General features: G+C 46.3%; 1 protein-coding gene across 2 annotated transcripts in view; it reads left to right on the top strand.

The window, feature by feature from the left end:
- Nucleotides 1–13050, top strand: part of IFT122 (intraflagellar transport 122) — a 103739-nt gene that overhangs the window by 30067 nt on the left and 60622 nt on the right. For both annotated transcript variants that reach the window (XM_056524956.1, XM_056524955.1), the window contains exons 13-14: nt 11088–11252; nt 11356–11553. In XM_056524956.1, coding sequence (XP_056380931.1) covers nt 11088–11252; nt 11356–11553 — 363 coding nt within the window. The remainder of the gene's footprint in view (nt 1–11087; nt 11253–11355; nt 11554–13050) is intronic.

The following is a 13050-nucleotide window of genomic DNA, read 5'->3' as shown; positions in this document are numbered from 1 at the left end:
CAGGGGGATGTGTCATCTAGGAAAGTAAACACAGGCTGTGGTGAGGACTGGAGAGGCATCAAACTGGCTGCTTGTAGAATATTTTAAATTTAACCGAACGTCAGACAAATAACTTTATACTGAATACCAAGGGAAACTATTGTCACTTTGCTGCTGTAAGGAGATGCTGTTATCTGTAATGTAATCCTCATAATAATGGGTGGGGACTGGAACAACATAAAGTTCATGCAATCCCTCAGACTCAACAACATCATCCACAGTTTCAAACGTGGCCTAAAAACACATCTCTTCAGACAGGCCTACAACAGTCTCTAATTGGCCCCAGCATATCCCCAACATATCCCCACACTTCTTGTTTGAATAGTTATTGTGTAATATTATGTCTGATACTTGTCTTTGTTTGTACCCCATAATTGTAAGCGCTGCGGAATCTGTAGGCGCTATATAAATAAATAAAAAGTCCAGAGAGACAGTTCCTAATGAGGCCTACATAAATAGGTAAAATGGCAGACAGTGTACTTTTTTACAGTTAGATTCTATGGGCAGTGTCTTTCACTGTATGGTGTACAGTGGAATACATGACAGCTGTCTGTTGGAGTAATACATCAGGAGCTTTTCACAGCATCTACATCAAAAAGTCTATTAGAATGATGTGAACAGGGGCTTTGTCACTCTTACATGAATTAATAATATTCAAACACATGTACATAGGCACTTTTAATATATACACATGTACTTACACTCAACATGTACAGTCATGTATACATGCTCACTATACACATACGTATGCCCAGGCTCACAAACATACACTATCTCACATCCACACTCATACATAATTTCACTCATGCATTTGCACATTCGCAAACCTAGACATACACATACACTCTCCTACACAGATGAACACTTTCCTACACATGAATGCTCAGACTTACTTGTACAAACTTTCACTCATACACTCATACATATACATGCATAGACATGACAATTACATGATATAAAAAATTATAACAATTCTATGATGAAAAGAAGTAAACAATCAAGGTAAAACCTGGTACTTTTAATCTTATCCCCTATCCACAGGATAGGGGATAAGTGTATGCTCACAGGGGATCTAACCGCTTGGACCCCTGCAATCTCCTGCCCGGTGTTCTGAAGATTTTTGTTCAGAACACCAGCTCTCCTTGTGCTAGGAACGGCGGTGATCAACATGCCCACTCCATGCACTGTCTATGGGGGAGGCAGAGATACATTAGTACAGCGCTCGTTTATCTCCAGCTCTCTCATAGACAGTGTGGGGAGGGGCAGTTAGACCCCCTGCGATAATACTTATCCCCTTTCCTGTCGATAGGGGATAAGATTAAAAGTACCGGAGTACACCTTTAACCCCTTAAGGACCACGGATGTATGCATATGTCCTGGATCCCTGGTACTTAAGGACCGAGGACGTACGCGTACGTCCGTGGGAATTTCGGTCCCCGCCTGGCGGGAACCGGGCCGAGGTAACTGCTGATGTTGTCGATCGCTGCAAGTCTCCCGTGAATTCACACCATCGATTCCGGGTCTCCGGTGACCCAGAAAATAAGGGGGATCGGGGTTGTCCAAGACACCCAAGATACCCCTGAAGGGATAGGAGAGAGGTGGCAGGGGTCTCTAAACTGTGGCGCTCTAGATCTTGCAAAACTAGAACTCCCAGCATGCCCAAACAGCCGTTTGCTGTCTGGGCATGCTGGGATTTGTAGTTTTGCAACATCTGGAGGGCCACAGTTTGGAGATCACTGTGCAGTGGTCTCTAAACTTTAGTTCTCCAGATGTAGCAAAACTGCAAATCGCAGCATGCCCACACAGCAAACAGCTGTCTCGGCATGCTTGGAGTTGTAGTTGCGTACCTCCAGCTGTTGCATAACTAAATCTCTCAGCATGCCCTTTGGCGATCAGTACATGCTGGGAGTTGTAGTTTTGCAACATCTGGAGGCACACTGGTTGGAAACTACTGAGCTAGGTAACAGAACCTAACTGGTGGTTTTCCAACCAGTGTGCCTCCAGCTGTTGCAAAAGTACAACTCCCTGCATGCACGGTCTGTCAATGCATGCTCTGGGATGTACAGGGTACATTCACACAGGCGGGTTTACAGTAAGTTTCCTGCTTCAAGCTTGAGCTGTGGCAAATTTGCCGCAGCGCAAACTCCTAGCGGGAAACTCACTATAAACCTCCGCCTGTGTGAATGTACCCTTAAAACGCTACACTACACTAACACATAATAAAGGGTAAAACACTACATATACACCCCCTTACACCCCCCCCCCCCACAATGAAAATGAAAAACGTATTGTATGGCAGTGTTTCCAAAACGGAGCCTCCAGCTGTTGCAAAACAACAACTCCCAGCATTTCCGGACATCCACTGACTGTCCAGGCATGCTGGGAGTTTAGCAACAGCTGGAGGCACACTGTTAGGGGTATTCTACGCCAGTGATTCCCAATGTCCACCCCTATGCAATCCCTAATTTAGTCCTCAAATGCACATGGCGCTCTCTCACTTCGGAGCCCTGTCGTATTTCAAGGAAACAGTTTAGGGCCACTTATGGGGTATTTCTGTACTCGGGAGAAATTGCACGACAAATTTTGGGGAGCTTTTTTTTCTCCTTTTACCCCTTATGAAAAGGAAAAGTTGGGGGCTACACCAGCCTGTTAGTGTAAAAAAAAAAAAAAATTTACACTAACATGCTGGTGTTGCCCCATACTTTTTATTTTCACAAGCGGTAAAAAGAAAAGACCCCCAAAATTTGTAACGCAATACATGGAAATACCCCATATGTGGGCGTAAAATTCTCTGCGGGTGCACAACAAGGCTCAGGAGTGAGAGCGCACTATGTACATTTGAGGCCTAAATTGGTGATTTGCACAAGGGTGGTTGATTTTTACAGCGGTTCTGACACAAACGCAAAAAAATAGATACCCACGTGTGACCCCATTTTGGAAACTACACCCCTCACGGAACGTAACAAGGGGTATAGTGAGCCTTAAGACCATACAGGTGTTTGAAGAATTTTCATTAAAGTTGGATGGGAAAATGAGAAAAAAAATTTTTTTTCACTAAAATGCTGGTGTTACCCTAAATTTTTCACAAGGGAAAATAGGGGGGGAAAAAAAGCCAAAATTTGTAAGAACATACCCCATATGTGGATGTAAAGTGCTCTGCGGGCAAACTACAATGCTCAGAAGAGAAGGAGCGCCATTGGGCTTTTGGAGAGAAAATTTGTCCAGAATTTAAGGCCACGTGTGTTTTACAAAGCCCCCATAGTGCCAGAACAATGGACCCCCCCCCCCCACATGTGACCCCATTTTGGAAACTACACCCCTCATGTAATGTAATAAGGGGTACAGTGAGCATTTACGCCCTACAGATGTCTGACAGATTTTTGGAACAGTGGTCCGTGAAAATTAAAAATGTAATTTTTCATTTGCACAGCCCACTGTTCCAAAGATCTGTCAAACGCCAGTGGGGTGTGAATGCTCACTGCACCCCTTATTAAATTCTGTGTGGAGTGTAGTTTCCAAAATGGGGTCACATGTAGGAAGGTCCACTGTTCTGCACCACGGGAGGCTGTGTAAACGCACATGTCCCCTGACTTCCAAACAAATTCTCTTTCCAAAAGCTCAATGGCGCTCCTTCTCTTCTGAGCATTGTAGTGCGCCAGCAGAGCACTTGACGTCCACACATGGGGTATTTTTGCAGATGACACCAAGCTTTGTAGCACGGTACAGTCTATAGAGGATGTGCATAAGTTACAAGATGACTTGGATAGACTAAGTGTCTGGGCATCCACTTGGCAAATGAGGTTCAATGTGGATAAATGTAAAGTTATGCATCTGGGTACTAGTAACCTGCATGCGTCGTATGTCTTAGGGGGGATTAAACTGGCAGAGTCACTGGTAGAGAAGGATCTGGGTGTACTTGTAGATCACAGACTACAGAATAGCATGCAATGTCAGGCTGCTGCTTCCAAAGCCAGCAGGATATTGTCATGTATCAAAAGAGGCATGGACTCAAGGGACAGGGACATAATACTCCCCCTTTATAAAGCATTAGTACGGCCTCACCTGGAATATGCTGTTCAGTTTTGGTCGCCTGTACATAAAAGGGACACTGTGGAGCTGGAAAGGGTGCAGAGACGCGCGACTAAACTAATATGGGGCATGGAACATTTTAGCTATGAGGAGCGATTAAAGGAGTTACAATTGTTTAGTCTTGAGAAGAGACGTTTAAGGGGGGATATGATAAACGTATATAAGTATATTAAGGGCCCATACAAAAAATATGGAGAAAAACTGTTCCAGGTTAAACCCCCCCAAAGGACGAGGGGGCACTCCCTCCGCCTGGAGAAGAAAAAGTTTAGTCTCAAGGGGCGACACGCCTTCTTTACCCTGAGAACTGTGAACTTATGGAACAGTCTACCTCAGGAACTGGTCACAGCAGGAAAAATTAACAGCTTTAAAACAGGATTAGATACATTCCTGGAACAAAATAACATTAATGCTTATGAAGAAATATAAAATCCCATCCCTTCCCCAATATCGCGCCACACCCCTGCCCCTTAATTCCCTGGTTGAACTTGATGGACATATGTCTTTTTTCGACCGTACTAACTATGTAACTATGTATTTCCATTCTCAGAAGAAATGGGGTTACAAATTTTGGGGGTCATTTTCTCCTATTACACATTGTAAATTTTTTTATTTACACATCCAACTTTAACGAAAAGTCGTCAAACACCTGTGAGGTGTTAAGGCTCCCTGTACCTCTTATGTTCCTTGAGGGGTTTAGTTTCCAAAATAGTATGCCATGTGTTTTTTTTTTGTTTTTTTTTTGCTGTTCTGGCACCATAGGGGCTTCCTAAATGAGACATGCCCCCCAAAAACCATTTCAGCAAAATTTGCTTTCCAAAAGCCAAATGTGAATCCTTCTCTTCTGAGCATTGTAGTTCGCCTGCAGAGCATTTTACGTCCTAACATGGGGTATTTGCATACTCAGAAGAGATGGGGTTACAAATTATAGGGGGCATTTTCTCCAATTACATACATACATTGTAAAGACTAACAAGCAATGTGCAGGATGGTTGTAACCAAGTGCAACAGGGCAAAACAAAAAAGACACTTGGGAGATAGGAAGTATAAATATCCCTCAAACTGTACATTTACAGAAATGCATGTACATTGGAAATATGTTTCATTTCGCATAATGCATCGGTTTACACCTACTTATCTTCATGGTAAATCCTGTTTTAAGCTTAATTATATGTAAAAATTTGGTAAAGTTCCTGGGGTACTCCAGGAACCTTTTTTTTTTTTCCCCCCCAACTTGCCCAGAATGCCGGCAATTAAAAAAAAACAACTGGACTTGCCTCCTGCTGCTCTCCTGGTGCCTTCGGTATTCCACTCCCTGCCTACACAGTGATCCTCTTCTTGTCGACTTCTAGTCACACTGAGGCTTAGCAAGTCGCTGACCAAAACAATGTCCTGCATCAGCCAGTGATAAGCTTAGCGGTAGTGGGACTTATTAAGTCCTGGGGCTCAATACATCACACTGCCACTAAGCCTGTCACCAGCTGAGGTAGGACATGACTGCAGCCGGTGATTAGCTGAGCCATAGTCAGACCAGAAGAAACAAGAAGCAAGAAAAGGATCATTGTGGAGGCTGGAAGCGGAATACTGGAGGCAAAAAATTTACAGATTCTGTTGTGTATGTAAATAACCACTTGGTGGCGCAATATGACTGTTACTTTCTTTCGCTTTTCCAAATGCTAAAAATAAATTTCTCGGTCACTCTTCTTTGTGGGATACCTATACTGATGGGTATATGCTCTTGCCACTAGGAGGAGCTGACACTAGGAAAATAAGTCGGCTCCTCCCTGGCAGGATATACCAACCCACTGGAAGTGAGGTAATCAATTTTAGGAGGCAAGAAAATAATTTATTTTCTAGTAAGGTCTGTTTAGTTTTTTTTTTTCCTCCCTTCTGTTTCCCTTATTCAGGTGGGGGCTCAGGAGCATGGCGCTACCTGTTCCCCTATATGCGACAAAGGGGCACAGACAGAGTTATGTACTGTCAACCCCTTCACTCCAACGGCCAGCGCCTGGAGGTTGTACCCTGGATCCCCCACTGCCCCTGCGCCCCCCTCTTTCTCCCCTTCCCCTTCTGTACTCCGCTATGGTTTTTCTATCCTTAGGTTCCCTTTTCCCCTGCGCCGAATCCTCAGCCGCCATTACACGTGGCTGTGCTTGGCTAACCTTGTGGCCTCCTGATCACTCAACCGGCAGCCCCATCTGCAGCAATCTTCAAACACCCCCCCCCCCAACGTCCGCCCGCCCGCCCCCCGCTTTTACCCTGACAGGGGCTAATCCTAAGCATTATTGGGGGTCGTCGTCGGGGGATATCCCTGACATTTTTTGGGGGGGGGCTCTCGGGTGTGGGGGTTCGCTACATGGGTCAGGGGCGCTTTGTCTGCAGTTCTCGGCCTTTCTCTCCCAGGGGTCCTGCAGGCTCTGGCCTCGGGGTCCCTGCGCAGCACACTTCTTCCTGTGCTCTTTTTATTTAAAAAAATGTAATAAATCTTTCATTTCTCAGTCCATGTTCTTACCCACCTCTTGTGGCCATTCAGTAGATTGCAGCCCCTTGTAGTGGCAGACAGCTATTGCAGTCTTTTGATGTCTGCTTTTTACCGGTTTAATCTTGCTGGCTTTTTGATTTGGGGACCTTTTTTATATTAAATGTTATTTTTTGGGCCACTTTAATATTTGCTTCCGCAACCCTGTTTTATCACCTGAAGAGGCAAAGGTATCTTCGCCAGCTCAGAGATATTGTGTGTGGCATTTCTGCCATGACATGTCTGCCGCGCCCACAGCCGCATTCCAGCCCCTTCCCCAGGGCGAGACACCGGTGGGATGCCCCTGCAGATGCAACCTTGACCTTAGCTGAGGGCCTTTCACAGGTGTTTCTTTCTCTTGTGTATTTATACATCAGGTGTCCTCTTTGTGGTCTTTATTCCCGGGAGGCTGCTGGGAAACCACAGTTGTATCAATTTTCTCCCACAGGTCCTTTTATAGGTCTTTGGAATGGACCCCCCCCCCCCCCCACACTTCTAGTTCAAGGTTTTCAAGCACATGTTCCTACGTGGACTGCGTGATTTCCTCTGCTTCCAGTCACTCATCCATGGCTGGAATTACGGCTCCCCACTGCTAACAAGTGGTGTCCGAAGGAGTGACCCGGCTTGTACAATGGATTTTGTGCAGGGTGACGGGGATACTATCCATGGCCCCAAGCCTCCCAGCCCCTCCATATGCGACAATAGGACACCAGCACCTGGGGGTTGTTCTCTATTGATAAGCCAGACTATTGTCTGCTCGGTTTTCTGACACCATGGTCTCCCATCATGGGGCTGCCACGTGCTTAGCTGGAGTTCCTGTACCCCTCTTCTAATGTGAGAAGTCCAGAAGGGTGTCATTATAGGTACAAGGGGACCCTGTTCCAGTAAGCTGGACAGTGGTCTTCATGGTCTCCTACACATCTAGGTTGCCCTTCAAGAGTTATGGTCCCACTGCTATATCACAGAGTCCGAAGAAGTGACCCTACGTGTCCTATCGACCCATTTCAGGGCGACAGGGATGCAATCCAGTGCTCCTCAACCTCCCCTGATCTTGCATAGTGACGGAGATTCTATGCACTGGGCTGCCACGTGCTTGACGGTGTGCTTGGCAGTGTTTTCCCATACCTTTCTGCATGGGGGGTTTCTGGACGAGGGTTCCTGCAAGTTCACCACCAGGTCGCCCATCGGATCAGCCGCACTCCGGTACCCCACTTTCTGTGGGAGGGTTCGAAGGTGTGATCCTGTGCATTCAGGAATCCAGTCAGCCATGATTTACTGCGGGTCACCTACCATACACTTCCCACTCCGTGGACCGCAGTTCAGGTATCCCACTGCCGAGGTGTAGTTCTGAGTGAGTCAACCCATGTTGCTCCATGTGCCCTGTGAAATGCACCACATACTGGTTCGCAGGTACCTCTCTGCATGTCTGCCGTTCTCAAGGCTGAAGGCTGGTAACCCACTTTCAATGTCTTGTTCTGACTGCAGAACCAGGTGTGGCCATGGTCCCTATGCCATATAGCCAGACTATGTCTGCAGGGTTTCTAATCCACCAGTTCACCTCCCCCTTTGCTACTGCTCCCGTCACTGCATCCCGGGGACTCCCTTTCCATGTGAAGTTCCACGAAGTGTGTCTCTGTGGGTTCATTGAACCTATTATACTATTCAGACTGTCTCTGCATGTTTCCTGCCCCACATATCTCCTTCATCTCTTGCATCTGCGACAGCAGTCCTGGTGTGGGGCACCATTAGGAAATGGGGTGTGGGCGTTTCCTACAGGTTCCATGGCTTTTCATGGCAACTGCAGAACTCTGTTCCCCTTTCTAAGAGTGCCACGTTGGTCTGCTAGGGGCATGGTTGTGACACCCCATTCGGTGCTGAGCCTGTCTTTCATACTACGGATTTGGATGTCTGCGATTCCTTTCGTGTCTGCAATCTTGGTTCCTCTCTACTATCGAGTAGTTACGTCCCTCGGCACGTGTAGAGCCCACCTTCCCTTCTGTCGGTGGGGTGTGCTTTGGACCTTCCTGTAATCTTGTTTCCACAGGTCTGCGGCGGTTAAGTACCTTTTGCTCTGGCATGGGGTCTGGTGGGTCGTCACATACAGTTCAGAGCCCCCCCCCCCTCCCCTTTATGCCTCCAGATATCTTCCTGGATTCCTGTGCAGGGTGGCTCAGGCGCCTGCTCGGTTGCCTTACACACGACTAGACTGGCTCTGTTGGTGCCCATCTGGCCCGGGGTTTCACCCCGATGGTGTGTTCCTCTCAAAGCTGTTGGTTGCTGTGTGTGTACTTCTTCTTTGCATTTGTAGTCATGTCTTTGCATCTGTGCCCAGCTCCAGTGTCCAGGATTCAGATACCTCTGGGGACACAAATTGGCTCCTTGATATGTTCTCGCAGAGTTCCTGGGGGCTTTGTTCACCCAGTACTTTGTCCGTTGCCGCAGGTCGGCTTGTCCCTTCTACAGTGCCTGGTTTACTGTGACAATCCTCCTTTCATGTGGGTACGGGGATCAGTGGGCTTGACATGGTCAGTGCCTGAGTTTCATCTCCACCACCTCTTGTTTTCCCCTCCACTAGGGGGACTATTTCGCTGGTTGCTGTCTACTACCGAGATGGAGTCATCTGTCTTCCCACTTTATACGTGAAATATCTGGCTGGGCTCTTGTTTTTCGCTGAGAGCATTCAGTAGAGCATTTCGCTGTCTCTGCCTGTGTACGTACTGCCCACTATTTCAGCCTGGCTTTCTTCCTTTTTCTTTGCTATCTACTGCTGCTCAGGCAGCCTTGGCACTCCCCTCTGTCGGAGGGGTTTCTGCTATCATGTGTGGCTCGGAGACAGCTGGTCTAGCCTCCGTCTGTCATTTGTGTCCTTCCATTGCTCTCCTTCCCCCTCGGCATGATCTCCCTGGTAGGGTGTGTTCCTCCTTCCCATGACTGTGTCAGAAGCGCTACACACTCCACAGTTTTCTAAAGTCACCTTTCTTTGCCCAGAGCCTGGGAGTCCCAGCCGGGTTCCCTTTTGTTCCCCCTCCGTTCCCGTCCTGACGGGCTGTTGCTTCGGAGTGCTCTGATCCGCTCGGACTGCTGAGGCCCAGGATCAGTTGGTCTCCTTGTCTTGGCCACTATCCTTGGACGCTGTATCGTGCCTTCTTCTCTAGGTCGGCCCTCCTGGTTCTTTGGGCCTTAGTGATGGTTGAGGTCTCGCGCATGTGTAGCTGTCCTGCCCAGATTTCTCTCCGATCTCATTTATGGGGTGGTCTTTCTGTACCACACTTATTCTGTCTCGGCACGGATCTTTGTCACCTGGAGCGTTTTGTGGATGTTGGGTTTCATTACCCTTTGGGTGTAACTCTTCCGGGAGACTTGTGAACCTTCAATTCCCATGTCAGCCGCTTCGTTGTTCCAGATACTCCTTTTCAGGGTCTTCCACTCCTTTCTTGGTCCTTTTATTCTTCTGTGTCCATCTTCCAGGTGACTCAGGAACTTCCATTTCTCATGTCTGTCGCTCTGGTGTTCCGGGATGCCCCTTTACTGGACATTTCGCTTCTTCTTGGCCATTATTCCCTTCCATCATCTCCTTTTGGGTCCATGTTCTCTCGAAATGGAGGGCGTTCCGGTCTTCCGGATTACACCAGTTGAGCTATGTCCCCTCCCAGGTGCTCACGGCAGGCTCTTGGATAGGTGCTTTGGAACTGCAGATGTTCAGATCTTTGATCTTTCGCACAAGGCCTCTCCTACTGCTTTGTGACAAAACTGATTACCTCCCTTCCAGTGGGTGGGGAGGAGCCGACTTCTTTTCCTAGTATCTGCGCCTCCTAGTGGCAAGAGCATAAACCCATCAGTATAGGTGTCCCCCAATGAAGGCTATGAGAGAGAGATTTTACGGTAAGTACAAAAAATCTCCATTTTAAAATAACTAGCTTTCTGCATTCATTACTATGTTCATTATTGATCATTGCTATTGGTTTAAGGTCTTATTGGTTTCCCTGCATCTCAGCTAGGGTATAGATTCCATAGATGGGAAGCCTTAAAGATCAGGTGGTGATCCCGAGGTCTTAACCTAAAACTATGGACTGCAATATTAGACACCTAAGACATTAGGGTAGTGTTTCCCAACCAGGGTGCCTCCAGATGTTGAAAAACTACAACTCCCAGCATGCCCGGACAGCCAAAGGCTGTCCGGGCATGCTGGGCGTTGTAGTTTTTCAACAGCTGGAGGCACCCTGGTTGGGAAACACTGCATTAGGGGGAAATGAATAAACTGTCTGGTTTGGCCCATAGCAACCAATCACTGCACAGGTTTCATTTCTGAACAAGCTTTCTTAAAATGAAACCTAAGCCCTGTTTGGTTACTTTTGGTAAAACTAGTTTTTGGTTTTATTTATCCCCCCACCCCCTCCAGCCACATTTAGTTATTTGTATAACCTTATCACTCTGTTACAATTAGATCCTGAAGATTTTTGTGGACAACCTCTTTGCCATCACCTTACTGAAACAATCAACGTCCGTCCGGTGTTTGGATATGAGCGCTAGCCGTAACAAGCTTGCTGTGGTGGATGAGAACAACACATGTCTAGTGTATGATATCACAACCAAGGAGCTGCTCTTCCAGGTCAGAAATCCACATTGGCTAGTTTATTTAGGCTTTGTGATGAATCTGGAATATAGTTAATCATGTGCTACATCTAATTTTAATCCTGTCTATGTCTACTTAGGAGCCCAATGCTAACAGTGTAGCCTGGAACACCCAGTGTGAGGACATGTTGTGTTTTTCGGGAGGAGGATACCTAAACATCAAAGCTAGTAACTTCCCTGTACACCAGCAGAAGCTTCAGGGGTTTGTGGTGGGGTATAATGGCTCCAAAATCTTCTGCCTACATGTCTACTCTATGTCTTCTGTTGATGTCCCACAGGTAAGACTTGCAGGTTCCTGGAAGTGTGGTAAATATATATATACGTGTCCTCATTAAAAGCTGCAAAGAATCTATTATTAAAGTAAATAGATGAGGCTGCAACCCACAACGAGGTTGTTGTTGTTGTTGTCATCAGGGACTTTTAACTACCCCAATATAAACTTGTAAACAAAAAACTAAAACTAATATGGGACATTTAGGAAATAGTGACCACAATATAATACACAATATTTTAACTTGTCCTTCAATAGGGTGTTCTGTCGAGGAGACCCAAAAACACTGAACTTCAAGAAAGCAACGTTTTATCAGCTAAGAGAATCTATTAAAGGGGTATTCCAGGCAAAAACTTTTTTTATATATATCAACTGGCTCCAGAAAGTTAAACAGATTTGTAAATTACTTCTATTAAAAAATCTTAATACTTTCAGTACTTATGAGCTTCTGAAGTTAAGGTTGTACATTTCTGTCTAAGTGCTCTCTGATGACACCTGTCTCGGGAAACGCCCAGTTTAGAAGAGGTTTGCTATGGGGATTTGCTTCTAAACTGGGCGTTTCCCGAGACAGGTGTCATCAGAGAGGACTTAGACAGAAAGCAACAACCTTAACTTCAGAAGCTCGTAAGTACTGAAAGGATTAAGATTTTTTAATAGAAGTAATTTACAAATCTGTTTAACTTTCTGGAGCCAGTTGAGATATATATATATATATATATATATATATATATATATATATATATATATATATAAAAAAAAAGTTTTTTCCTGGATAACCCCTTTAACCCTATAGACTGGGACACTGCATTCAAAAATAAGAGTATAGACACTAAGTGGGGTATTTTAAAAGTATCCTAAATTTCTCTATCGGCTCCATTGGGGAACACAGACCGTGGGTGAATGCTGCTGTCTCTAGGAGATGTGACACTATGGCAACAAAAACAGTTGCCTCCTCCCAGCAGGATATACCCGCCTTCAGGCTCTGAGCCAATCAGTTTAAGCTTAGTGTCTGAAGGAGGTGGACATGATCTGGACTGCTCCAGACCAGGTCTTCTGTTTTTTTGTTTTCCTAGTTAGAGACGTGTTAGTTTTTTATTCCTTTTCTTTTCTGTTTTCAGGTGGGGACTCGGGGACTGCGGTTCCCCGTTTCCCCATTGCGAGTGAGGGGGCACAGACATTGCGTATACGCGCTGTTAACCCCCCCTCGCCAACGGTCAGCGCTTTGGTGGTACCTCATGGGTCCGGGTCCCCCTATTTACCTGCTCGCCTCGCTCGCGTATAGCAGCCAGGCGTGATGCAGGTAACTAAAGCTGACTGAAGACTTCACTGAAGACTCCTTTAGGTAAGTTCTTCTGACTGAAGTAAGTACTTCCCCCTTTTTTTCTCCATAGGTACGAACTCGCAACCTCTGGAGACCCCCTGTTTTGGTCCACCTACACTTTATTGGCTAGCCTATGCAAGGGCTGTACTTTATTCTGGGGGAGCAGTGGCACCTGAGGGGGCA

The sequence above is a fragment of the Hyla sarda genome, chromosome 6 (assembly GCF_029499605.1).
Source record: "Hyla sarda isolate aHylSar1 chromosome 6, aHylSar1.hap1, whole genome shotgun sequence".
NCBI lineage: Eukaryota > Metazoa > Chordata > Amphibia > Anura > Hylidae > Hyla > Hyla sarda.
Note: the sequence above shows the minus strand (reverse complement) of the source record. Positions and strands in the feature narration are given on the sequence as shown.